The following is a 21,808-nucleotide window of genomic DNA, read 5'->3' on the forward strand; positions in this document are numbered from 1 at the left end:
AGGAGGAGGAGGAAGAGGGGGAAACAGAATAGAACGAAGACAGCAGCGTGGACAACCGCAGATGACAACCCGTTTACTTGGCGGCCGACATCATCAATACATATTATCAAACCTGTGAGCACTGTTGTCGTCGCTGAACGAGTCCCATCCCAGAGAAACTCAGCCAACAAGGGCAATATATTGTCCTGAAGGCAACAAGACAGGGAATTCCCAAGCAAGAGACCTGACGCAGTCGCCTCATTCTTATGATTTCTTGTGCTCTTGGGGATAAGTCTTCAGCCTGCCGAATCCTCTTCGGGCTATACTGGCTTTCACAGAGCATACGAGAATAAGACACAACAAAAGCAATAAAAAACAAAGAGAAAAGGTCCTGACAGCTCGAGGTTCAGTGGCCCAGGAGAGGCACCTGAGATGTCCAGAAAGTGGCAGGCGAAGCTCATAGGTATGTTGACCAGGAACCTGGCTGTTCTGGAGTGGCTTCCTCAACCAGGCAGGGATGTACGTTCCTCTTTAGGCAAAAAGAATTAGACGTCAGAATTGTCCATTTGCTCCCTCGATTTCCCAATTCCAATTCCAACTCTTTCTTTCCGCGCTCTGGTTTTCCTCTCGTCGGTCGTTTCAGTCGTGCACGGGCCATATCAACTTGGGCATGTCCTCCCACCTTGCCCCACACCACATGCAACCCACTGCTTGAATGCTGACTTCATCACCTTCTTCAGCACCACAATAACCTGCATCACCTCAACCACCTCGACCTCAACCCTCGATAATCCGCAACCATGTCCCACCCACGGGTCGAAGAAGTCTCCGACAGCGACGTCGACATGTCCGACCCCCCCGAGGGCGACATCGACGAGCTCATCGCCTCCTCAACTAACACCACCGGACCCTCCCAAGCTCAACAACAACACCCACCCCTCCCCCACCGCCCGCCGCCTCCAATGCAAATGCACACCACCACCGACGAGCGCGCCTTCAAATCCTACCAATGCCTCTACCCCGTCTACTTCGACCGGACCCGGTCCCGCGCCGAAGGCCGCCGTGTCCCCCGCTCCCTGGCCGTCGCCAACCCCTTAGCCATCGACATCGTGCAAGCCTGCGCGGCCCTGCGCCTCCCCTCCGTCCTCGAGGCCGGCAAGCTCCATCCCAAAGACTGGGCCAACCCGGGCCGCGTCAAGGTCAACCTTCGCCTGCACCAGCAACAATCCTCCTCCATCCCGGGCGCGACAAAGATCAAAAACAAACACCACCTCTACCTCCTCGTGGCCAAACACCTCCAAGCGCACCCGACCACCGACGCCTCCCCGTCCCTGCGCATCCAGGTCCGCGGCGCCCCGCTGCCCCCCGCCATGCAGGACCCGACCAAACCCTGGCCGCGTCCCGCCGTGCCGAGGGGATGGAAGATGGGCGAGCTGCTGCCGTACTACAGCCCGGCTATGACGGGCGGAGGGGTCAGCGAGAACTTCTTCAAGGATATGATGAAGGAGATACAGCAACAGGCTGGCGGGGCTGGAGGAGGAGGTATGCCGGACATGGCGAGCTTGTTGGCTGCTGCTGCCGGAGGGGCTGGACCCAGCGGGAGTGGCGGCGGTGGTGGTGGCTCGTCGGGGTCGGGAAAGAAGAAGGGCAAGGGGAAATAGAAATAGAATGGTCAGGCCGGTGGTCGGATAGTACTAGATGGAATGGAACATTGCCATTGTCGTCGTTGGTGGTCATCAGAGTTTTAGTCTCTGTCCGTAGTGTCATTGCCCGTCTTTGCTTGCCGTGCCATGTGATCAGAAGTCGTCGGTTGTTACCATCCCCAACGTCGCCATCCATCCCCATAGCCCCGTCATCCCGCATCCATCAACCTCGTCGTCGCCACATCCCCAGTCACAAAAGTCACGTCACAAAGGCACAGATAAAAAGTATGAGGAACAATGATGAATTGGAGTATGGTCATCTAACCCAGGGGTATCATGAATGAGACCCAAAACCTAAACGCCGCTGCCGCCCAATGCCCTTATGTACAAACCCCCCTCCCCCAATGCCTCTATCCAAAAGCCAGCGCTCATCATGTACACATCCATCCATCCATCCGTTCGTCAACCCATTATCCTCCACTGGGCACTATCCCGTACCAATAATCCATGTTTCATCCCTTCCTCCCTCGATCGTCATCGCTCGCAACCGGCGGCGGAAGCCCGACGCTTCTGGCTGACCAGTCAGCCCGCTGTCATACCAATGATCCCAATCCAATCCTCCCAACCTCTAACCACTTGGAACAAAAGCCACCATTGACCTCCCCGCCGTCCGCTCCATCGAAACACTGAACCGTTGTCCTCGCCACCTCCACTCCCGCATTCCGACCGCTTCGAAAGAAAAGAATAAGAATAAAAAAAAAGAAAAACAGGTGATCGCCCGCCCTGCCCGCCCATTGCGATGCGCTGGAAGGGAAGGGTAAACCGACTCCTGCTGCTCATCAGTCCCGTGCATTTGAAACGAAAACAAGAACAAACTTCCCAAGCAACGCTCCCGCCCATGCATCCATCCCCATCCGCTTGTAAGAAAAAGACGAAAAGGAATAAAAGAGAATAAGAATGAAAGAGAAAGAAAAGAACGGAGAAAAAGACCGCCCTGTTCATCACTTCGTCCCCAGCACCGTCAGTCATCCAGAACCAAAAGAGAAAAACAGAAAAGCAGTAACAAAACATCAGAATAATCCAAAAAAGCAAAAGCAAAAACACAACAGCAAACCCCCAATCTCTTTCAGGGCGTTGGCCGGAGCCCCGAGAGTCCATGGGCCCCGCGGCCCCCGTGGTCAGTGTTCGTCACCGTCCGGTAGCGTCGACGTTCACAGGCAGGAATTCTCCAGCTAGGCGAGAACCTTGCCATGTCCCCTGTCGGTCGGACCGGTGGCACTGCATCCCAGCTCCCGTCAGCACTCAGCACGTCACGGAGCACACACGCCCCCTGAAGGGCGCCATGGCATACCAGTCGGCTGGAGCGCCGATTGCCATGCTCCGTGGTGTGCAGTTTTCGTCATTGTCGATGTCGGCCACCCGAATTTCGAGGCGGGCGATGGGTTTCGAAGCCTTCTTGCGCGCTGCCGAATCGGCGGCGCGGAAGGAATTGTCTTTGACGGTGTCGTCAGAATAGTCGGGGATGGAAACGACACTGAAGCTCTCGAGCCGCTCGATGGTGTCGTCTTGCCACGAAGACCAAGTGGCAAAGTCCTCGAGTTGCTTCGCGGCGTGGTACGTCGGTGTGGTCTTGGTGGGCTTCCAGGCAATCTTATCGGCCGGGAGCGCGGACATGTCGTAGATGGACGCGTTGCTGGCAAGATTGACCAGCTCACCAAGGACGGCCTTAGCCTCCCTAGCGGCCGAGACCTTGCGCTGCTCCGAGGTCGATGGAAGCTTGGCAAGCGACTCCTGGAGCCAGTTGGTGTGTGTCATCCGCGCGCGGCGGTTCTCCTCCTTAAGGTACCGGATCATGTTGAGAGCTTCGTCGATTCTAGCGTTGAGAAGTTTCGCCTGCTCGGAGTCAATGACGCGTGCGTCCTTCGCGCCCGCGGTTGCTGCGGCACCCGGCGCTGTCTCGGCACCCGCAGCCATGAGCTTGATGTTGGCGACTTGCTGCCACTTCTCACGCTCAAGCTCCAAAGACCGGAGTTTCGCACTCTGCTTGTCGACGCGGTCAGTGAGGGTCGTGACGCGTTCCTTGGCAGCTTCGAGTTGGGTTTCGACTTCGGTGAGACGCGCGGCGCGCGCTTTGAGTTCCCGCATGCGCGATTCGAGCGTCTCGATCTTGAGCTTGGCCGTATCGAGCTCACTTTCCCGGACAGTGAGATCGTGGCGGTAGTTGGCCACCTCGGACTTGAGGAATTTGACTTCCGCCTCAAACAGTTTCGGGGCCCTCATGCGCTCCTTGTGCTCCTCGCTAGAAAGAATCCAAGGAGGCGGGCACAATTCGAATTCCTCAAGTTGGGTGGGGTCGGTGCAGATGGCCCGGAGATCGGCCATTTGGGATGAGGCGGCGCGAACCTTGGCGAGGAAGATGGCGAACGGCTTGGAGCCATCAGTGAACGAAGCGGCATCCTCGCCTGCCTCGGCTTTCGCCACGGCCCTGCAGATGTCCTCAACAGATGGAAGGGACATGTCTGCATGAGCGATGCATTCGGACACGGCCACGGTGATGTCCTTAGCCATTCCGTAGAGTGCTTTGGTGGCGGCCTCACACTGTTGGAAGGCCTCAAGAGTGTCGGCCCTGGGGGACAAGGATCGCTCCCGCATTTCGCTGAGGGCTTCAGAGGTCTTGCTCATGATGACCTTTGCGCTGCGGGTTTGGGAGATAGCAGCATCGAGGTTCTTGAAAAGGGCGTCGGCAAGCTCGTCTCCTTGTTTCTCTCCCAGCACACGGTGAAGCACGGTGGTGGCGGCGGAGAGCTCCAAAGCTGAGCATTCGAGCTGGCAAACGGCCATCGCTGCCTCCACTTGCAGTTGGCTGACAGGAGGCAGGCCGGTGGCTTGATGAACTTCGCCGAGATGGGTGAGCAGCTGGAGCGTCCTGGCAAGCTCAGAATTCAGCGTGCGTTCCTCGAGGATGCGATCGGTGCGAATCTTGTCGATGCATCTGTCAAGGAGCTTCTCGACAGGCTGCAGGTCGGCAGCTGCTGTGGCGAACTTGGCGAATTGCTCCAGACTGCAATGCGAAATGGCGTCGACGAAGCGGCGGCACATGCATGCCACGCGCGTAAAATCAATGAGAGCGCCGCACTGGATGACGAGCAGGAGATCGTCACCAGGAGCAGACGGCATGGTGAAACGCTCCTTGAGCGAACTTGAAAGGAGATCGGCTTTGGCGGCGACGCGCTTGAAGCGCAGCAAAGTGGCGACGGACTCCTCGACGGAGTGGAAAGTGTCGGGAAGGAAAAGTGTGACAATCTCGAGGCGAAGCTCCACCTCTTGGGCTTGGATGCGGCGCAAATCGAGGTCGAGAGCGCGGGAGTGAGCCTCGCGGGCAGAGTTGCGAAGTGTGCTGTTGAGCTTCTCCATGGCGCGGGTGTGAGCCTGCAGGCGTTCGGCCTCGGTCTCGGTGACGGCCTGGGAGGCGCGCATGTCCTCCAGGTCGCCTTGGAGCTTGGCGACAAGAGAGCGGAAGCTGGAGATGGTCTGTTCGAGATCCTGGTTGGCCTTCTGCTGCAGGATGACTTGTTGGTGTTGCTCCGCGATGATGGTGTTCCTAATCTCGATTTCCTCCTGGAGCTCCTTCTCGTGCAGGACGTGGTTTGCCTCGAGCTCATCATTAATGGCGGCTAGTTCCTCCAGGTACTCTTGGCTGGCCTTCATTCTCTTCAATTCTTCTTGCATCATGTGAGCAGCCTCCTCCATGCGGACGACATAGTCGTCTTGGACGCGAGCAGCGTCGAGCTGCTCACGCAGCTCGTCGATGGCGACGTTCTTAACCGCCAACTGCTCCTTCGCGGTCTCGAGCTCGTGTTTGATGGTCTCGAACTCGCCAAGATCCTGCTCGAGATCCTTGACACGGCTCATGAGCTCGGCTTCCTGTTCGCGCGAGATGTCGCGGAGACGGATGAGGGCGTCGCGAAGGCGCTCATTCTCCTTGACCATCTGGAGCCAGCCGGTGCTTGCGAGCTCCTCCGGAGACATGCCTTTGCTAAGCTCGGCATTCTCCTCGCGGAGGAGGTCGACTTCGAGCTGGAGAACCTCGATTTTGTCCTTGGCGGTCTCGAGCTCAGCCTTGTAGGTCTCGGCAACCTCCTCGGCCATTTCGCGATCGACGGTGGCCAGCTCGAGAGCAGACTCGAGATCGGCCTGGCGCTCCTCAAACTCGCGAATCTTGTCATTGGCCTCGCGGACTTGCTTGCGGAGCTCCGTGAGCTCCTGACCCTGACCCTGGTACTTGACTTGCAAGGTCTGGATGATGCGTTCGAAGCGGTCACGTTCGTTCTTGAGGTCTTGGAGACCATTGAGCTTCTCGCGGTCTTCGGCACGCTTCTTCTCGAGGATCTTGAGTTTGGCTTTCAGGTCCTCGATCTCGCGGTTGGCAGCAGCAGCGTCAACCGCAGGGCGCGCGGCAGCAGGGGTGGTGACAGGCTGCTTGGCCGCTGCAGTGGTGGCGGGAGTGGTGGCGGCAGGGTTGGTGGAAGTGGTCGTTGGAGTTGTGGTGGAAGCCGTGGTCGATGCCCCAGCGCCCTTAAGCGGGTAGGCGAAGGTGACCGACTTCTTTTGGCGCGAGCCGCCTTCATCTTCAGCAAGACTGTCATCGGAGCCCGAGCTGCTGGTGCTGTTTCTCTTGAGTGCCGAGCGAAGCTTGTCTGATCCCGACTGAGACCCAGAGGAAGGCGATCTCGAAGTCGGAGGCTTGGTAACTGCAGGCTTGGCCGGAGCTGAAGTGCGGCGATTGGCAGCAGCAGTGGCGGGAGCACGCGTAGGGCTGCTGATGGCCTTGGACGGAATCGCTGAAGTCTTGGAAGCGCCCGCCTTCATGGAAGCGGAGGGGATCGAGATGCTGGGCTTGGGGAGAGACTGGAAGACGCATTGTGTTAGTGAACTGCCACACTCAAGGCATTGGCTGATCGACGCGTCTGTGGGAGACACATCCAGATGGGATACAGGACAGGGAGGTCTTACCTTGCCGCGAGCGGTCGTGGCAGCGGCAACGGAAGTCTTGCTAGTGGCGGTCGAAGTGGAGGTTTTGGCGGCGGTGGTGGTGGTGGTGGTGGTGTTGGTGGTAGGAGTCGGGCGTGGGGCCTTGGGCGTGGTGCCCGTGCTGGTGCGCTTGGGGTTGGACGCCGCACCAGGCGTCGAGGCCCGCGAGGAGGCGGGAGAGGTCGTAGACGATGACTTGACGGGCTTCGGAGGTTTGAATAGAGGGTTATTGTGCTCCTGTCGGAGCTTGAGCGCGGTTGGACGAACGAAGATGCCGCGTCCCGGCAAGCAATCAAAATATTTGACGCCGTTGACGCTGCCATCGTTTTTGCCCGTGTCGTCCTCAAGCTCTAAACCCACCCAAAGGCCGGGAGAAAAAGCGGTTGCGCCAACAAAGCGTATAACAGCGAGACGGCCGTCCTGAAGTTGGGCCTGGCGGCCCACGGTAAGTTCGGCCATGCTTGTGGTTTCAGTGACTTGTTCCTAAACACGAGCTTGAACCCAAGACATGGTGGAAGGTGGTTGATGAAGTAGATGTCAAAATGATCAATGGAAACTTCTTTGTAGCGTTGTGTGCTGGAAGCGTTGAGCAAGAGCGCGTTGTGTGTACGAGCAGTCGAGCAATCGTGGTGATCTGTGTGATCTGGGGAAGGAAGGAGGAGAGGAGAGCTCGGACGCGACGCATCCCGGAGGTATTTAAAGGGAGGGTAGTGTCACGTGACCACGTGCCCACGCCGGCGGGTCTCCCCACCTCGACGCGTCGCGCCAAGACAGTTTTCCCACCAACAAAACAACGGAACAGAGCATGATGCAGATCTTTGTTGGTGGATAATACTCGCATTATCCCATGGCACCAAACGCAGCCAGAGTGCTTCAAGATCGCTTAAAACGAGTTGCTCAGCCTTGCCCGCAAGGCCAGCATGCTGGCAACTGGTGAAGGAACAGGGCAATCAAATCTTGCTTGAGCAACCCTTTCTTAGCTACTCACATGTCCATGACCTGGCTTACTGGTCTCCTGGGCTGCATTTGAGCCGTTCTCCAATACGACGATTAGTCTAACCAACGGTCCAGGAGTTCGAGATCATGAATGTTGATTAACATCACCAAACTCCCAACATGATGGCAAAGCAAGTTCTGGTGTCAACTTCTAGGCTCCGCACCCAGGAAATCCATGATTTTCTTTCCGTTTTCCAAACTGAAATGCTCCTGATGGCATACTCGCGTGATCGACATCTGCAGCCCAAGAATTGGGGTCAATGCCGGCAAGGCTGACAAGCTGCAAGGCTGAGATGGGTTACAAACATCATGCACGGATTTGGGGGTGCAGATCAAGGCGCGGTCAGCATGGAAGTTGACCCGGAGACGCGACTTGTCAAACACTGTGCTCCATCTTAATTGTCGGTGCAGTTGCCGTTGGAGACGGAGCGCCTTGTTCTCTGGTGTTCGATCACTCTCTCCATCAACCAATCCGCTGACTGGGATCCCTCGATTCAAGCTCACACTGGAGGGGCCACGGGAGTTCTCTATCCTTCCACCACTCTCTCCATCAAGCCATTCTGCCCAGGGTTCGTGCATGTGATGTTGTCGTTTGCATGTGATTATCAGCTTCTCCAACCAGCTTCTGAACTCCAGGGTAACCGTCAGACCCGACCATCATCTGCATTGCCACCTAGGAAACATTGCGCATTTGGGATCCAGCAACCAGGGCACATCCATCTGCAAAGTCGCAGATAGTGAGATCTCCGCAGGCGGCCCGCCCCGCAACGAGCCAAGGCTCCAACAACCCCCAGAACCAGCTCAACCACCAATCGGGTTTGATAGCGTCTGCAGGATGGAGTTGCAGCCCACAAGATCGGGCTCGCATCGCTCGGAACATCCCGATTGGCATGGTCCTGGGTCCATCTGATGACAGCCGCAATCCATGGGAGAGAACCCGATCCAACGGCCCTCTTCGACAGTGATGGCTGGGAAACGGTTTGTGTGCCTTCGCATACTGTGGGATGAATGCCGGAATTATGGAATGCAGATGCCCTACGCAGTAAGGGAAAAATAAAATCAAATCCCTTGACCATTCTCCGCTTCCGCACTTCAGGGAGGCTCAGGGCAACAACCAGTGAGAAAGAGAGGCCGCTGTGGACATTGTTGATCTTCGCTGCGAAATTCCCGATCAGATCTCCCACATACTGTGGCCGAGTCCCAAGATCTAGCCAATGTGACAAGGCTCGAGATTCCATCCTCAGACCATCCTGCTTTGATGCCATCTGGCCTATCCATTCTCCCTGTCAGAACCTCATCTGTTTGGGCGGCCTTGTTTCGTGAATCTACCTCATGATGATGGATCTCAGACAACAAATACGTACACCCTTGACAGTTCCCATCGTTGTACCGTGTTTGCGGCAGGGCTGTGGTTTCCAGGGAGAAATTGATTATATCGCACGATCCACCATTGCTTATTTCTCATCAGGCTGGAAGCCGAGATGTGATGTCAACTAAACCATGGAAGCATCTCCTTCTCTGGATCATCCCTCGCCTCGAAGCAGACATTTGGCAGAAAAGAATAAAGCCTCGAGTCGTGCCATTTTCTGGTGCGATTATGGAGAAATTGCTCAAGCCTCCCTTCTGGTCGCGTCAGGTGTTCAACAATGAACCAGTCCCTTCCTTCAACTGGGCACCTTTGGGCTAGAATGCGAGCAGCACATGCCCTCAACAAACCGGATATCTCTGACGACTTCCACTTGGACGTCCCCAACTGTCCCAACTTTTGAGATGCTGACAAATCGCCCATGGATGGAAGTAGGTCTGTGTTTAGAGACGGCTCAATTTCCCTCGATCTCCCAGTTCTTCTTTTTCTTCGTCCTCTGTCACAACATCCAAACACCTTGCCTCTTCCAACCATCCCCTCTCAATCACTCTTCTTCCCGATTCTTCGCAATGAGCATACACCCGGGGGCCGGGCGCGCCTCCGCAGCTTGCATCATTTTCATTTGCCATTTCTTTACCCTGAACCCATTAATTCATATGGCTCGCCCGGCCCCCGGGTTATCCTCCTCTCCATCAACTTCCTGATAGATTTCCACACCACACTTCCACCACGCAGAAAACCTGGAACCCAAGTCACAACCGAAGTAAGTCATCTGTCTTCTTTCTTTGCTTCTTCTCTTCTCTGCTTTTTGTTTCTTTTCTATTTTCTTTTCTTTTTTTCTTTTCTTTTTTTCTTTTCTTTTTTTCTTTTCTTTTTTTCTTTTCTTTTTTTCTTTTCTTTTTTTCTTTTCTTTTTTTCTTTTCTTTTTTTCTTTTCTCTTTTTCTTGTCTTTTTTTTCTTGTCTTTTTCTTTTCTTTTTCTTTTCTTTTTCTTTTCTTTTACCCCTCCTTAACCCTTTGACCACACTTCCATCCTCGTCTTTCATCACCAACCTAATAATGTGGATATTCAAGTTAACAAGCTATAACGACGCTCGAAAACTCTCCTTCCCCTTCCCAGATCACACAGATCGCCACTACGATTGCTCGACTGCTACGAACAACACGCTTTCCAGCGTTTTCTTCGTTATAGCACACGAAGAAACTGCTCTCGACGACCTCTTTGAAAAGCTATCACAACCATTCACAATTCTCTCTCCCCATCACGTCGGGGATTCAGGCTACCTTTTAGGTCCAGGTTACTGACGACATGAGTATGGCAAAGTTGACCGTGGGCCATCAGGCCCAGCTTCAAGACGGCCGTTTGGCCACCATCAGCTTTGTCGGCGCTACAGCATTCTCTCCTGGCCTCTGGGTTGTCCTGGAACTTGACGACAACACTGGCAAAAACGATGGAACGGTCAATAAGATCAAATACTTCGACTGTCCGCCTGGACATGGCATCTTCGTCCGTCCGACCACGCTCAAGGTCCAACCAGAGCACAACAATGCACTTCTCAGCCCACCTCCTCTTCCTCATGGGCTTTGATGCCTGGGACGTCTTCCACGCTATGCCCACCTGTGTGAGCACCACTCCCAAGACACTGCGCCCAGCTTCCACTAACTTCACCAGGAGCAGATCAACAAATCACCATGGCGAACGAGAGAAACAACGCTCCAATACAACGCGAACGATTACACTTTCCAGCTTTGGATCCAACGAAAGTTACTGTTTGCTGTCACACCAACGAACTTTGCCAGTGTCGACATGTCTGCCGTTGCCTTCTCGAAGCAAGCGTCCGCCAACATATCCTCCGCCGAGCTGTGTGTTAGCTGCGAGGCCATACTCGCAGATGGCAGCCTCAGCAACCACCATCAAGGTCAAAGAGGAATTCAACAACCCTCCCTTTATTAAGCCTCCTAAGTCGTATTCCGTCCTCGACGGCCTCGCCCGCTTACGCGCGGGCCTCGTCGCCTATATGTATATACGTGCTCCAATCCCAGACCATTCGCATGGCACCATTCCCAAGACACCGCATCCGGCTTCCACTAACTCCCACCAAGAGCCCAGACTACGCAGATCATCACCACGACTGCTCGTACAGAACAACACGCACGTTCCAAACAATCACAACGCTCTAAAAATAGGTATCAAGAAACTTCACTCACAATCTGTTCTATCATGCGTTTACGATTCGTTATGCCGACTAACGTTGCGTTTTGCTAGAAGCACCTCTCGGAGCTCAGCTCAATGGCTGACTTATCACTGAGCCGTTGGCCCAGCTCAAGACGGCCGTATGGCCACAATCCGGTCCGTCGGGCAGACCAATTTCTCCCTGGGCCTTTGGGTTGGCCTGGAGCTCGATGACGCTACTTGGAAAAACGACAGCACAGTGAACGGCATCAAATACTTCGACTGCCCACCTGGGCACGGAATCTTCGTCAGACCAACCACCATCAGGTCAAGGAGGAATACAACAACCCTCTCTTCAGAACCCCGCTTCCTTCCGGGCTTTGATGCCTGGTACGTCTTTAACAATCCCGTACCCATCAGCATGGGCACCACTCCCCAGACACCGCGCCCGGCTTCCGCTAACATCACCAAGAGCAAGTAACAGATGACAAATCGATGGCCGACGTCGGGTACGGCCTCTTTGTCTGGCCCTCCACGGTCAAAGTCCGCCAGGGCTTTATCAATTCGCTGTTCATGCCACCCAAAGCTACTGGCCAATCTTCCACCAGTTCGTAGACTTCATCGCGGGCCTCTACTTCCGGTGCTGGTCCCAACCAGAAGCCCACCGGGGAATTGGATCTTGGTCGACGGATGGGACTTGACGGGTGCTTTCCATGTTGTCTTGGTGTTTGGTTAGCTGTAGGAAGTCTGGAGTTTGTGATGTGTTCGTTTAATGAATAGATGAAGGTGAACACCAAAGTCGTGGGTGTCTTGGTATCATGTCCTGACCTTCATGGTGCCTCCACCTCTTCGATTGACATGAATCCTCATGCTGATAAAGAGACTTGACGTAGTCTAAGCATCTTACATGCGAAGTCAATTGATGGACCCGTGGAACCTCAAGACATTATTACTATGCAGCATCCGTTCTCTGCCACTGTCAACATCCATATTTTCCAACATGTCTCTCCATTCATTGCTGTTTCATTACACGACACATGGGAGGTGTGAGAACTAGGTAGCTCCTACATACAGAGTACTGACACCACATCTACCCACCATCTAGTGCTTGAAACCTCTGGTAAGTAGGTACTGTACTTTAATACTCCCAGCCCGATGCCAACCGTTGCCTCTCCCCTGTCACCCATCCTCCACTCCTCACCCACTCAACCACCTCGAACCCGAGCCTGCGTTCAATCTTGTCATCCAAAAGAACTGCTCCCACTCCCTGAGGGCCCTCAATATTGGCAGCAACAGCAGTCCCAAGCGGTACCTTGACAACCATCAAACTCGCATTCCTAACCTCCACCGACCCACTCGTTTCCGTCCCCAAGACACCACCACCAGGTGCGCCGCGTTCTCCTCCATCCGTGGCGGCGGAAGAGTGGACGTACACGACCAAATCCGCCCCAACAATCCCACGCCACAGGGTGGCCATCCACTGCCAGTGGTCAACGGCTTCATAGGCGTCGGTGATGGGGACGGAGCAGGCGAAGCGGTCGGAGAGGGTGAGGGAGAAGCCTGAAGGGAGGAGGGCAATGGGGAGGGTTTTGTTTTTGGTGTTGCTTTGGTTGGTGGGAATGTTGACGGCGGAAGGGGACACGTCGTCGCTTGCGCTGCTGGATGTTGGTGGGTTGGGGGTCTTCACCGTGCTGATGTTGATGCGTTCGGAGGTCTCCTGGGAGGTTGTGGTGGCTGATGCTGTTGTGGATGTGGAATGCCGTTGTTGGTGGTGTTGCTGTTGCAGTGGTTGTGGTTGGGATTGAGATTGAGTGGCGACTGTTGGGGTTGGAGTTGGTGTCGGAATTGAGGACGAGGAGGGTGTGGATGCCAAGCTTGTTCGAATGGCTGTTGTTGTGGGAGTGTCGTTGCCGGTGACGAACTGGATGATCTCGGCCGACTTGGCGTGCCAGTTCAAGATGGTGTGGAGGTAAGTGACGAACGGGTTTCCGTCCTTGTTGATGATGTCGGGTTCTTTGCCGGCGGCGGTGGCGGTGGTGATACTGGCACGGGTGGTTACCTGGCTTCCACGGCGCTGATGCCGACTGGGCTCGTCTTCCTCGGCTCCCACTTCTGCCATGACCACGTCTTCTCCGTCCTTCCCCTCGGTAGCATCTCTGCCACTTCCGGCATCACCACCAGCACCACCACCCAAGCCGTCATCCTCCCAACACCTCACCTCCCAGGTACCCGTCCCATCCACCGGAGGTGGCGCCGCCTCCTTGATCGCGCGCTCAACCACCACCGCAACAGCGTTCACTAACTTCGAGTCTGGTCCTTCAATCGCAATCACCGGGCCGCGTTCCAACCTGCTCGTGCCTCCTCCATGTACTCGTCCAACCCCCGTCCGCAAAGGCGGACTAATCCGTCCCAGCACACGCAGCTTGTTCACAAACGGGATGCTCATGACCAAAGCCTCATGCTCACGCTGGGCAGGGTTGGGACTGTGGTTGGCGGCAGGTGGACGATGGCTCGAAGAGGAGGAAGAAGACCAAGACTGGAACCCCGCGGGCCCCGTGGGGTGGAGGATTCCCAGGCCAAGTCCGGATCCCGTGTTTTCGATGGGAGGGGGACCACCAGCGGAACTTGGACCTGGTGCTGCTCCCGGACCGACGCCGCTGGGGCCTGACCCGACCATGGAAACCCCGCTGCCTCCGCGTCTCATTCCTGCGCTGCTAGCGCTGATGCCACTTGATTCTCCAATTTCTGGAGAATGCGGGCTGCCGAGCTGGTGTGTTTGTAGCGGAGGCAGGCGAAGGGACTCATCGAATTCAGGCTTGCCTCCGGATGGATGCGGGGTGCGTTGGTATGGGGGTGGATATGGCGATTGATGGTGGTGATAGTATGATCCAGAGCTGCTGTGGGGGTATTCGGTGCTGGTGCTGCCCATGCTGAGGCTGCTTCCGATGCTGCTCCCACCGGCGCTGATGCTTGGTCGACCTCCGGACGGAGGTCCAGGAGGAAGGCCGGGAGTTGGGTAGGATGAGTATCCGCCGGGTCCTGGTGGTGGAAGAGAATGAGAGAAAGAAGAACGCGAGTATGATGGCGTCGGCGGGATGCGATCGGGACCCGGGCTGCTCCGTGGGAGCATGTAAGGCGGGCCGGGCGGTGGGGGTTGCATGGTTTGCGCAGCGGCAGCGGAAATTGGAGCTGGCGAAGGGCCGGGAGGAACATGCTGAGGAGGAGGAGGAGGGTATATCGGAGTGGACGGATGTTGAGAGGGGTAGCTGTGATGACGAGATGACGGAAGAGGGTACATGCCCAGAGGCGGTGATGGAACTGCCAGAGAGGGTTGAGGGCAAGGAGCGGGATGAACAACGGTGTTGATGCTGCTGCCGCTACTCGGGGGTTGGTTATATCGGCGTCTCTTGGAAGATCCGTGGGGAGAAACGGGGCCCTGTCGGTTCTCAGGAATGTCATAGAGTTGGCCAGCCGAGTTGTAGGATGGCGGCATTGGGGAAGAAGCAGGCCCGGACCAGGACGGAGGGGGTGGGTTGGCGCGGGTATGAGGATGGCGGCCCATGTCGACAGGACGCGACGAGGTCCTCGATGATAGTGAGGATGAAGCTGACTGCGATGAGCCTGCAATCGGAGCCTGGGGCGGTCGGGCGGTGGTCGGCGTCGGAAACGGGGTGGACGGGGTTCGCGGCGTGGCAATGTATCGGCCGTGACACTTGGGACAGCGACTGGGATCCTCGCCTGGAACTCCTGTTCCTCCAGCGGCACCGCGACCTGACTGTCCTGCACCACTCTTGTTGCCGCGTCGGGGTTGGTATCGGTAGTCGGGGTACTTTCGTTGATGGTGTTGTTTCTCCTCTTCGGCCAGTTGCTTCCACTGCTGCTTGCGTTCCTCAGGTTCGTCTCGCCACTGCTCGCCGATGATCTTTGAGATCTCGGGGTTGGCGAGGCCTGGATGTTGCTGGACGACCTGCGCTTGGTAGTGTTGTCGATATAAGATGAATGCTGAAATATCCCAAATTGTTGTTAGCTGTTTGTTGGGTTTGCTTTCTGCTTCATCGGACACCTCGAACCAAACTGAAGGGGAAAGGGGAAAAGAAGGGAAAGAAAGGAGCGTAAGAAACGCCGACTCCAACTCCAAACCCAAACAATACGCAAACACTGATGAACCAAGACAGATAACAAAACCCATACGACACATACCGTTCCTCGGCCTCGGAACCTTCGGCTCTGGAGCGCAAAGACAAATCAACCCTCCACTCGAATCAAACGGTCTCGCCGAGGCAGGCGTCGTCAGAGACAGATCCTCAATCCTCGGCCTGTTGGCTTCCTCGGTATCGATAGCCGCAACGCGCCTCTTCGCCGTTCCCCGACGAGATAGATCGCTGGACGTCGACGGTGCTGTCGAAGTGGAAGCAGCTTGGGGGTGAGCAGAAGATGACGTGGAAGCGGGATCCGATGGTTCAACATTGGCGCCAGCATCGGTTGGAGGAGCAGCAGGAGCAGCTGTTGATGAAGGATCGGATGTGGATGGATCTTCGGAAGATGCTTCTGCTCCTGTTCCAGTTCCTGTTCCTGTGCCTGCTGGCACTGCCGACGGTGCTGTTGTCTGTGCTGCTGCTTTGGCCGGCCTTGCAGCAGCCATGGCTGAGCTTGTGGTCGGTTTTCTTGTCCTCGTCGCCGCAGATATATGGGCCCAGTCGACCTCAGTATCTGGTCTACCTCGTTTCGGTCAGTTCTATGTTTCCTCTGCGGTACAAAACATCTGTCTTACAGAGTGAAGGATGCGTGATACAAAGGAAGCGTCTTGTTGTAACAGCCAACCATGTTGTGACGGAGGAACAACTGCTCCCTGGTGTTGGCCTTGGTTCTCAAGAGTCAGGCCCGACGCCATGTGTCTCTGATGAGTGCTATGGTGGAGGGGAACAAGGAAATGAGAAATGAGGTCGACTTACCCGACAGGTCACTGTTAACGACAAAAGGGACGTGAATAGCTGACAGAACACCGAGAGCTGAGCAGTCCGTTCCCGACTTCCAGCAATACTAAACAACAAGATGGAACAACGATGTTCCCCTGGATGGCCCAGACAGGCACAAGCTCGGCACCGTCTGCGAGCACCGACCAGGAGGGATGAAGACAGGCAGTCTGACGAGAATCTGGAAAGGGAAAGGGGGAAGAAAGAGAGAGAGAGAGAGAGATGGAGAATGAACCCGTGCGGCTGGCGCTTGGTTGGATGGATGGATTGTTCCCTTTGTTGGTATAAGTCCGCCCTCCCACCTATTATCAGTGGCCAGATCTATTCACCACGGCTTCCTCCTTCTTAGGTTTAGGTTCGATCTCCTTATTACTGCCCCGTCCACCACTTCAAACAACCCCGACAAAGCAACCAGTGAAGAGAAAGAACAATACCTCCTCCCTCCCCACGGGGGATCCCAGCTCTCACACATATGCGCGCGCTCACCGGCAGGGTGTTGTTGTGTAAGTGAATAGAAACACTCACCTCAGCTCAGAGCCCAACCCTCAACTTCCTTGCATCACTTGGTCTCAACCTCAATCCCCCATTGGCAGCCCACATCTGCTATTGTAAGGGAACCGCCGGACCGGAGAGATGACAGCGGCATCAGTTCAAAGAAAAGGGGCGACGGGTTCCAGCGTTTCGTTCGTCCGTCTATCCGTCTATCCGTCCGTCCGTGTTGCCCCTCCCCACATATCGTTCGTTCTTCTCTAGCTTGCCCCTGTCAACCAGCAGCAGGAGCAGAAGCAGTAGCAGTGAGCAGTAGCGGCGGCAGCAGGCCAGCAAGTCAAGAGCAACAGCAACAACATCAACAGGATCAGCGGCACGGCATCTCCTCATTCAAGCCAGCCAGCCATAAGGGGGAGAAGGGGGGAAATGTCTCGGGAATGCGCCGCTGGACCCAGTGGAGTTGTGGGCGGCGTGCCAGCAGCCTACCTATCTGCGGCGGGAGGAGTTCTTTGTCTCGCGGCGTTTGCAGACCTTCCGTTCGCAGTCCGCAATGGGGCCCGGGGCGGCGGCGGCGGCGGCGGCGGATGGGAAAAATGGATCCATCAATTTCACGAAACCAGCCGTCTGGTGCCGTCAGTCCAGGGACCTGCCACTCAAGGAAATGTGCCTGAGATTTGATGGGTCAGGTGGGTGTTGTTGTTGTCAAACAATCCGGCGGAGAGAGACCGGAGTTCCGGTGGTGAAGATGGATGCCATGGGATGGGAGACATCAATCCATCAATATCCATACCTTACCCATCATCCACAATCCAATCCAACTCGATCTCGCCTAGTTCAGTCCATTGCAATGCCGGTCAGGACAATGCCAGACCCTCAAACAGAGAAATGCCTTGTTCCCGGCTGGAATGAATGGACGGTGAACAAAGGGCTGCCGAATCGGGACAGACATCGCCCTTGTTTCGCTTCCCTTGAATGCTTTGCTTGCCGGACTGCTTGCTTGTCTTTTGTTTTCTCTTCCAATTGTATGGTTTGAATGAATGAATGGATGTTGGCTTCTTGTTCTGACCATGCCATGCCAAGGGGCGATGTTTGGAAAGAGGTCCGTCTGACGTCCACAAAAGGCTGGCCCCAGCCCGATGGATGTACCTATGTCAAGTAAACGGGCGCCGTCAAAACAGAAGAAGCGGCTCAAACCGAACTCAAATGCACCATGGATGCACAACGACGCAGCGAACCTCTTTGCATGCATGTCAAATCACGGGTGCCCGCCGTCGCATAGGGTGCGACATGAAGCAGGCTTCATTAGACCAACCCAAAGAACTACCAACAAAACGGAAATCAACGAGCATCCCACGCCGACTCCCGGACCTGCAACGAACAACAGTTTTCCCCCAGCCCCATCCACCCAGCGTGCCCTTCATTCTACGTAGAGGTATCTATCATACATGCAGAAAGATGAAATGTGACTCGTTTGCGCCGGAGACTCAGACAGGCCTCCACCACAGACACCCTCGTCCTGACCGGCCAACTGACCAGGTGACGGACGAACAGGCGACTAAGCCACCAGCTCTTTGGGCTCTCGACAAAATGGAATACGAGAGCTCAGAATCATTGAATGAAACCCTGGCCGGATTCGCTGGCCAGGACTTGAGCGCTCCGCCGCGCGTCGAGGAAGAGGTTCTCACACTCTTCCACATCCTGCACGTCGATCTGGCTGCGGCCATTGGCCCTCGCGAGGATGCTGTTTTCGAACTGTCAGCAAAAACACCTCTATCACCTGTGATTCCTTTGTTGATGGGTACATACCTCGCCGGGGTCAACAATTGCAGGCAGTACCGCAAGCTGATCCGGACGCCGTGCTCGGCAATCTTGTCGACGGCGGCATCCGTGAGCTGGACGCCCTCGGTGGTCGCGCGGATGCGCACAATACGCTTGATCTCGTCGCCATCATAGGGGTGGGTGGGGATAATAAGGAGGCGGCTGAGGAAGTCGGGAGGGATGCCGTGGGCCGCCACTAGGTCGTCAGCCCCGCGCACGGTGGCCATACCCCTGTTCGAGGCAAGCACAACGATGGGCGAGATGGGTGACTCGAGGGCCTTGTTGAGGTAGGTGAAGCACTCGATGTCGAGCATGTGAGCCTGAGAAGCACAGAAGGTTAGTAAGTGTTGACCGTCAGTGGGATTTGGCGCAATGCCAGGAGACTGCAACGAACCTCATCGATGAAGAGGACACCAGGTATCAGCTCGGCCACACCCTGGTTGATGTACTTGCTGACCACCTTGTTAATCTCGGCACGGAGCTTGTCCGTGATCTCCGTCATCTTGGGCTTCATGAGCTGGCCCATCATGGACATGATGTCCTGCCCACCCTGCGGCCTCGCGTTTGCGACATCGAGGTCGTGGAGTGACACATCCTGCACAATCTCCTTTTTCTTGTGCACCTCGCCCTTGGGAATGGGCACGTATTCCTCGGCCTCGAGATCGAATTCGGTGGCGTAGGCATCGGAACGGCCGACTCGCTTGCAGGCGCCAGTGTTGGTCTCGATGTAGATGACGTCGCCCACTTGCACGCGTTCCTTCTGAATGGCCTCGTAGATGCTGGGATCCAGGCGTAGTTTCTTCTGGCCGCGTGCGCTCTTGAGCCCGATGAGCAATGTGCTGATGGTCTTGCCATAGCCGCCCAGAGGATTCTCCGCCTCCTCGGGTGTCAGCTCCGTCACCTCGCCCTCGTACACATCCTTGGTCTCGCGGACTCGCAACCCGATAGCCCGCCGGAAGTTCTCCATCAACACTTCTGTCTTCTTGACCTCGGTCGAGTAGATTTCGCTGCCCGTGATGGGACAGAAGGGGATCTTGGTGCCGAGCTCCTGGCTAATGGCCAACGCCAACGCAGTCTTGCCTGTGCCAGGACCGCCCGCTAACAAAACCGCCCTCCCTGCCATCTTGTGCGATTTGATGAGGTCGACGACGACGCCGCATGCCTGTTTGGATTCTCAATTGTCAGACCAACCATGCGACACACAATACACGTTTTGCGGCTGCTTCTGTTCACCCTGCCAACTCCCTCCAGAATTGCTCACCTCTCGGGCGGCTGTCTGGCCAACAAAACCAGCAGCCTGCTTCTCAGCAATGCCATTCGCATTCAGGCCAAGGCCCTTGATGTGGGTGTGTGCGGCGGTTCGATTATCGCGGCTGTTGCCGCGCACTTCGCTGATTTGGACCATGGTGGGTTTGTGCAGACTCGAAACAGCGGTAGATGGGGCTGTAGAATTGTCGAGGCAGAGAGGGGATGTTTCAATTGGTGAGTCTGGAGATCGAAGAAGCTATCGCCGGAGCGGAGACGGCTGGGGAATTGAAGGAGGATGGGTGTCGACTGAATGGGTTGATTTGAGTTGGGCTTTGTCTTCCAGGTTGAAGGTTTTCTTCCAAGCAGTTAGACGTCTCGATGCCGCCGAACTTGCTTGGACGCGAGCTGTTGGAGCTCGACGCGGCTGGAAATCATGTTGGTCCGTGCACACTGTGTGGGGCATCACACATGGCTTGCTGAGGTAAGCTTCAAGTACAAGACCCCGAACCAGCTCTTCTTTGTAGATTGATCCTTTGAGAAGTCCATCCCCTGGTGAACAGAAAGATCGAAGTTACCTGAACAAAGTATCCCGTTCGCACACTGATAAGTGTCCATCAAATGTGATATGGAAGTGGCTCACACCACCTCAGATTCTACCCAAGGACGAGAACAAAAGTGACATTTGAGTCCAAGTTGCCTGCATGTGCCTCGTCACCAAAGTCTGCTCCAGAGTTCTGTTTTATCGCCATCAGCCTATTCACATACCTAAGCCCCAACATTTACCGATGTTGAACCTTTATGCAGATCGACACCAGTGAGATTGTGAATCGTTGAATGCACACAGCGCCCGCCAGTCAACCTAAACATTGACTGGCCTCGTCATTTGCCAAAAGGCTTGACATGATACTCTCTTCGCTCGCTCATCTTCAGGGAACTTAGAATACTCTCATTGTCATCAGGGCCATGAGAAGACATATGCTGCTGTGAACTCAAAGGGCCAGGAAAGCCGTGTACACTTTGTGTATCAGTGACCCTGTGGTGCTAAGCTGGACAAATGGACAAGCTCTTTTCCCATCTACCGCATTGGCTGCGTTCCAGGTTTCGATAAACTCAAGGTTTTCGGGTGTCTTAGGCATGTACCGCCTCCAAAACCCAACGTGGATCTCAACTGACACATTCACAATGTATCTCTCTTTCCGTTAATGTTGAGGAGAACAGCATCTGAGGGAAGTACAGCGCAGTATCTGGCCATGGGACACAGCAACTTCCAATTTTTGTGGTCAGATGAGCAAGTTTAATTCCATATCGGGTCATTGCGAGCAAGATTTTGGATGGCACATGCCTTTGATAGCAGAAGATGAGCAACCACATCCCCAACTAAATATTGAGTTCTTGACCAATGGCCCAGACCAAGGATGTCTGTCTATAAAATCTGCCAAACCCCCATGGCCTCGGAGTCCTCTCTTCTTCTTCCTTTCATCATCTTCCACCTCAATATCCAAACATCCAATCCTCAACCTCTCCTCTCAACTTCCTCTCTTCTATATATTGTCTGCCCGGGGGCTGGGCTAGGTGCCTCTGCTCCAGCTGCACTCTCTTCTCTCAATTCTGAACCAGGTACTCGGGGACTCGACGACCAAGAACCCAGCCCCTCCGAGTCCCCGAGTACCGCTCGCTCAGCCCCCGGGCAGGGTGTTCAGTCCATCTTCTCAAAGGACTCAACACAGCCGGAAACAAAACTGAGTAAGTTACTGTTCATTCTTCTCTCTACTCCCCGACGGCAAGATTGCCACGGTGAAATTCCGTGGACCGACCTCTTTTGCTCCGGGCCTTTGGCTCGGCCTCGAGCTGGGCGATGCCATTGCATTCGCATCTGGCTGGGCTTGGATTCTACGGGTGAGAGCAATGGTAGCATCTGAGGTTGACTGGCGGGCACAATGTGCGTTCAAAGATACCATGGTCAGAATGGCAGAGTGGATGAACATCTGGAAGACGGCGATGTTCCTGGGAGGTTTGGGACAGAGATTTGGAGACACACGGCGAGTCAAATGAATTTGTTGTTCATGGACGCGCTCAAGGTCCGAATGGGGTAG

General features: G+C 55.4%; 8 protein-coding genes across 8 annotated transcripts; 5 read left to right on the forward strand and 3 right to left on the reverse strand.

The window, feature by feature from the left end:
• Nucleotides 1-779: 779 nt before the first annotated feature.
• VTJ04DRAFT_8546 (uncharacterized protein) lies at nucleotides 780-1,640 on the forward strand (the record flags this gene model as incomplete). Its single annotated transcript, XM_069366995.1, has 1 exon — nucleotides 780-1,640. One exon carries the CDS (start codon nucleotides 780-782, stop codon nucleotides 1,638-1,640), a length of 861 nt encoding a protein of 286 aa, XP_069215368.1.
• Nucleotides 1,641-2,004: 364 nt separating this feature from the next.
• On the forward strand, nucleotides 2,005-2,280 carry VTJ04DRAFT_8547 (uncharacterized protein; the record flags this gene model as incomplete). Its single annotated transcript, XM_069366996.1, has 1 exon — nucleotides 2,005-2,280. The coding sequence occupies one exon, from the start codon at nucleotides 2,005-2,007 to the stop codon at nucleotides 2,278-2,280; it is 276 nt and encodes a 91-aa protein (XP_069215369.1).
• A 574-nt stretch (nucleotides 2,281-2,854) lies between these two features.
• On the reverse strand, nucleotides 2,855-7,112 carry VTJ04DRAFT_8548 (uncharacterized protein; the record flags this gene model as incomplete). The annotated part of the gene is made up of 3 exons (XM_069366997.1): nucleotides 2,855-2,900; nucleotides 2,974-6,530; nucleotides 6,636-7,112. The coding sequence occupies 3 exons, from the start codon at nucleotides 7,110-7,112 to the stop codon at nucleotides 2,855-2,857; spliced, it is 4,080 nt and encodes a 1,359-aa protein (XP_069215370.1).
• Nucleotides 7,113-10,323: 3,211 nt separating this feature from the next.
• On the forward strand, nucleotides 10,324-10,602 carry VTJ04DRAFT_8549 (uncharacterized protein; the record flags this gene model as incomplete). The annotated part of the gene is made up of 1 exon (XM_069366998.1): nucleotides 10,324-10,602. One exon carries the CDS (start codon nucleotides 10,324-10,326, stop codon nucleotides 10,600-10,602), a length of 279 nt encoding a protein of 92 aa, XP_069215371.1.
• A 304-nt stretch (nucleotides 10,603-10,906) lies between these two features.
• Nucleotides 10,907-11,668, forward strand: VTJ04DRAFT_8550 (uncharacterized protein; the record flags this gene model as incomplete). The annotated part of the gene is made up of 3 exons (XM_069367000.1): nucleotides 10,907-11,034; nucleotides 11,118-11,152; nucleotides 11,337-11,668. 3 exons carry the CDS (start codon nucleotides 10,907-10,909, stop codon nucleotides 11,666-11,668), a joined length of 495 nt encoding a protein of 164 aa, XP_069215372.1.
• A 657-nt stretch (nucleotides 11,669-12,325) lies between these two features.
• VTJ04DRAFT_8551 (uncharacterized protein) lies at nucleotides 12,326-16,011 on the reverse strand (the record flags this gene model as incomplete). Its single annotated transcript, XM_069367001.1, has 3 exons — nucleotides 12,326-15,189; nucleotides 15,388-15,902; nucleotides 15,959-16,011. The coding sequence occupies 3 exons, from the start codon at nucleotides 16,009-16,011 to the stop codon at nucleotides 12,326-12,328; spliced, it is 3,432 nt and encodes a 1,143-aa protein (XP_069215373.1).
• A 1,841-nt stretch (nucleotides 16,012-17,852) lies between these two features.
• Nucleotides 17,853-18,189, forward strand: VTJ04DRAFT_8552 (uncharacterized protein; the record flags this gene model as incomplete). The annotated part of the gene is made up of 2 exons (XM_069367002.1): nucleotides 17,853-18,081; nucleotides 18,155-18,189. The coding sequence occupies 2 exons, from the start codon at nucleotides 17,853-17,855 to the stop codon at nucleotides 18,187-18,189; spliced, it is 264 nt and encodes an 87-aa protein (XP_069215374.1).
• Nucleotides 18,190-18,257: 68 nt separating this feature from the next.
• Nucleotides 18,258-19,872, reverse strand: VTJ04DRAFT_8553 (uncharacterized protein; the record flags this gene model as incomplete). Its single annotated transcript, XM_069367003.1, has 4 exons — nucleotides 18,258-18,390; nucleotides 18,456-18,787; nucleotides 18,862-19,629; nucleotides 19,729-19,872. The coding sequence occupies 4 exons, from the start codon at nucleotides 19,870-19,872 to the stop codon at nucleotides 18,258-18,260; spliced, it is 1,377 nt and encodes a 458-aa protein (XP_069215375.1).
• Between the last annotated feature and the right edge of the window lie 1,936 nt (nucleotides 19,873-21,808).

This window comes from Mycothermus thermophilus (assembly GCF_041956435.1).
Source record: "Mycothermus thermophilus strain CBS 625.91 unplaced genomic scaffold VTJ04scaffold_6, whole genome shotgun sequence".
Taxonomy (NCBI): Eukaryota; Fungi; Ascomycota; class Sordariomycetes; order Sordariales; family Chaetomiaceae; genus Mycothermus; species Mycothermus thermophilus.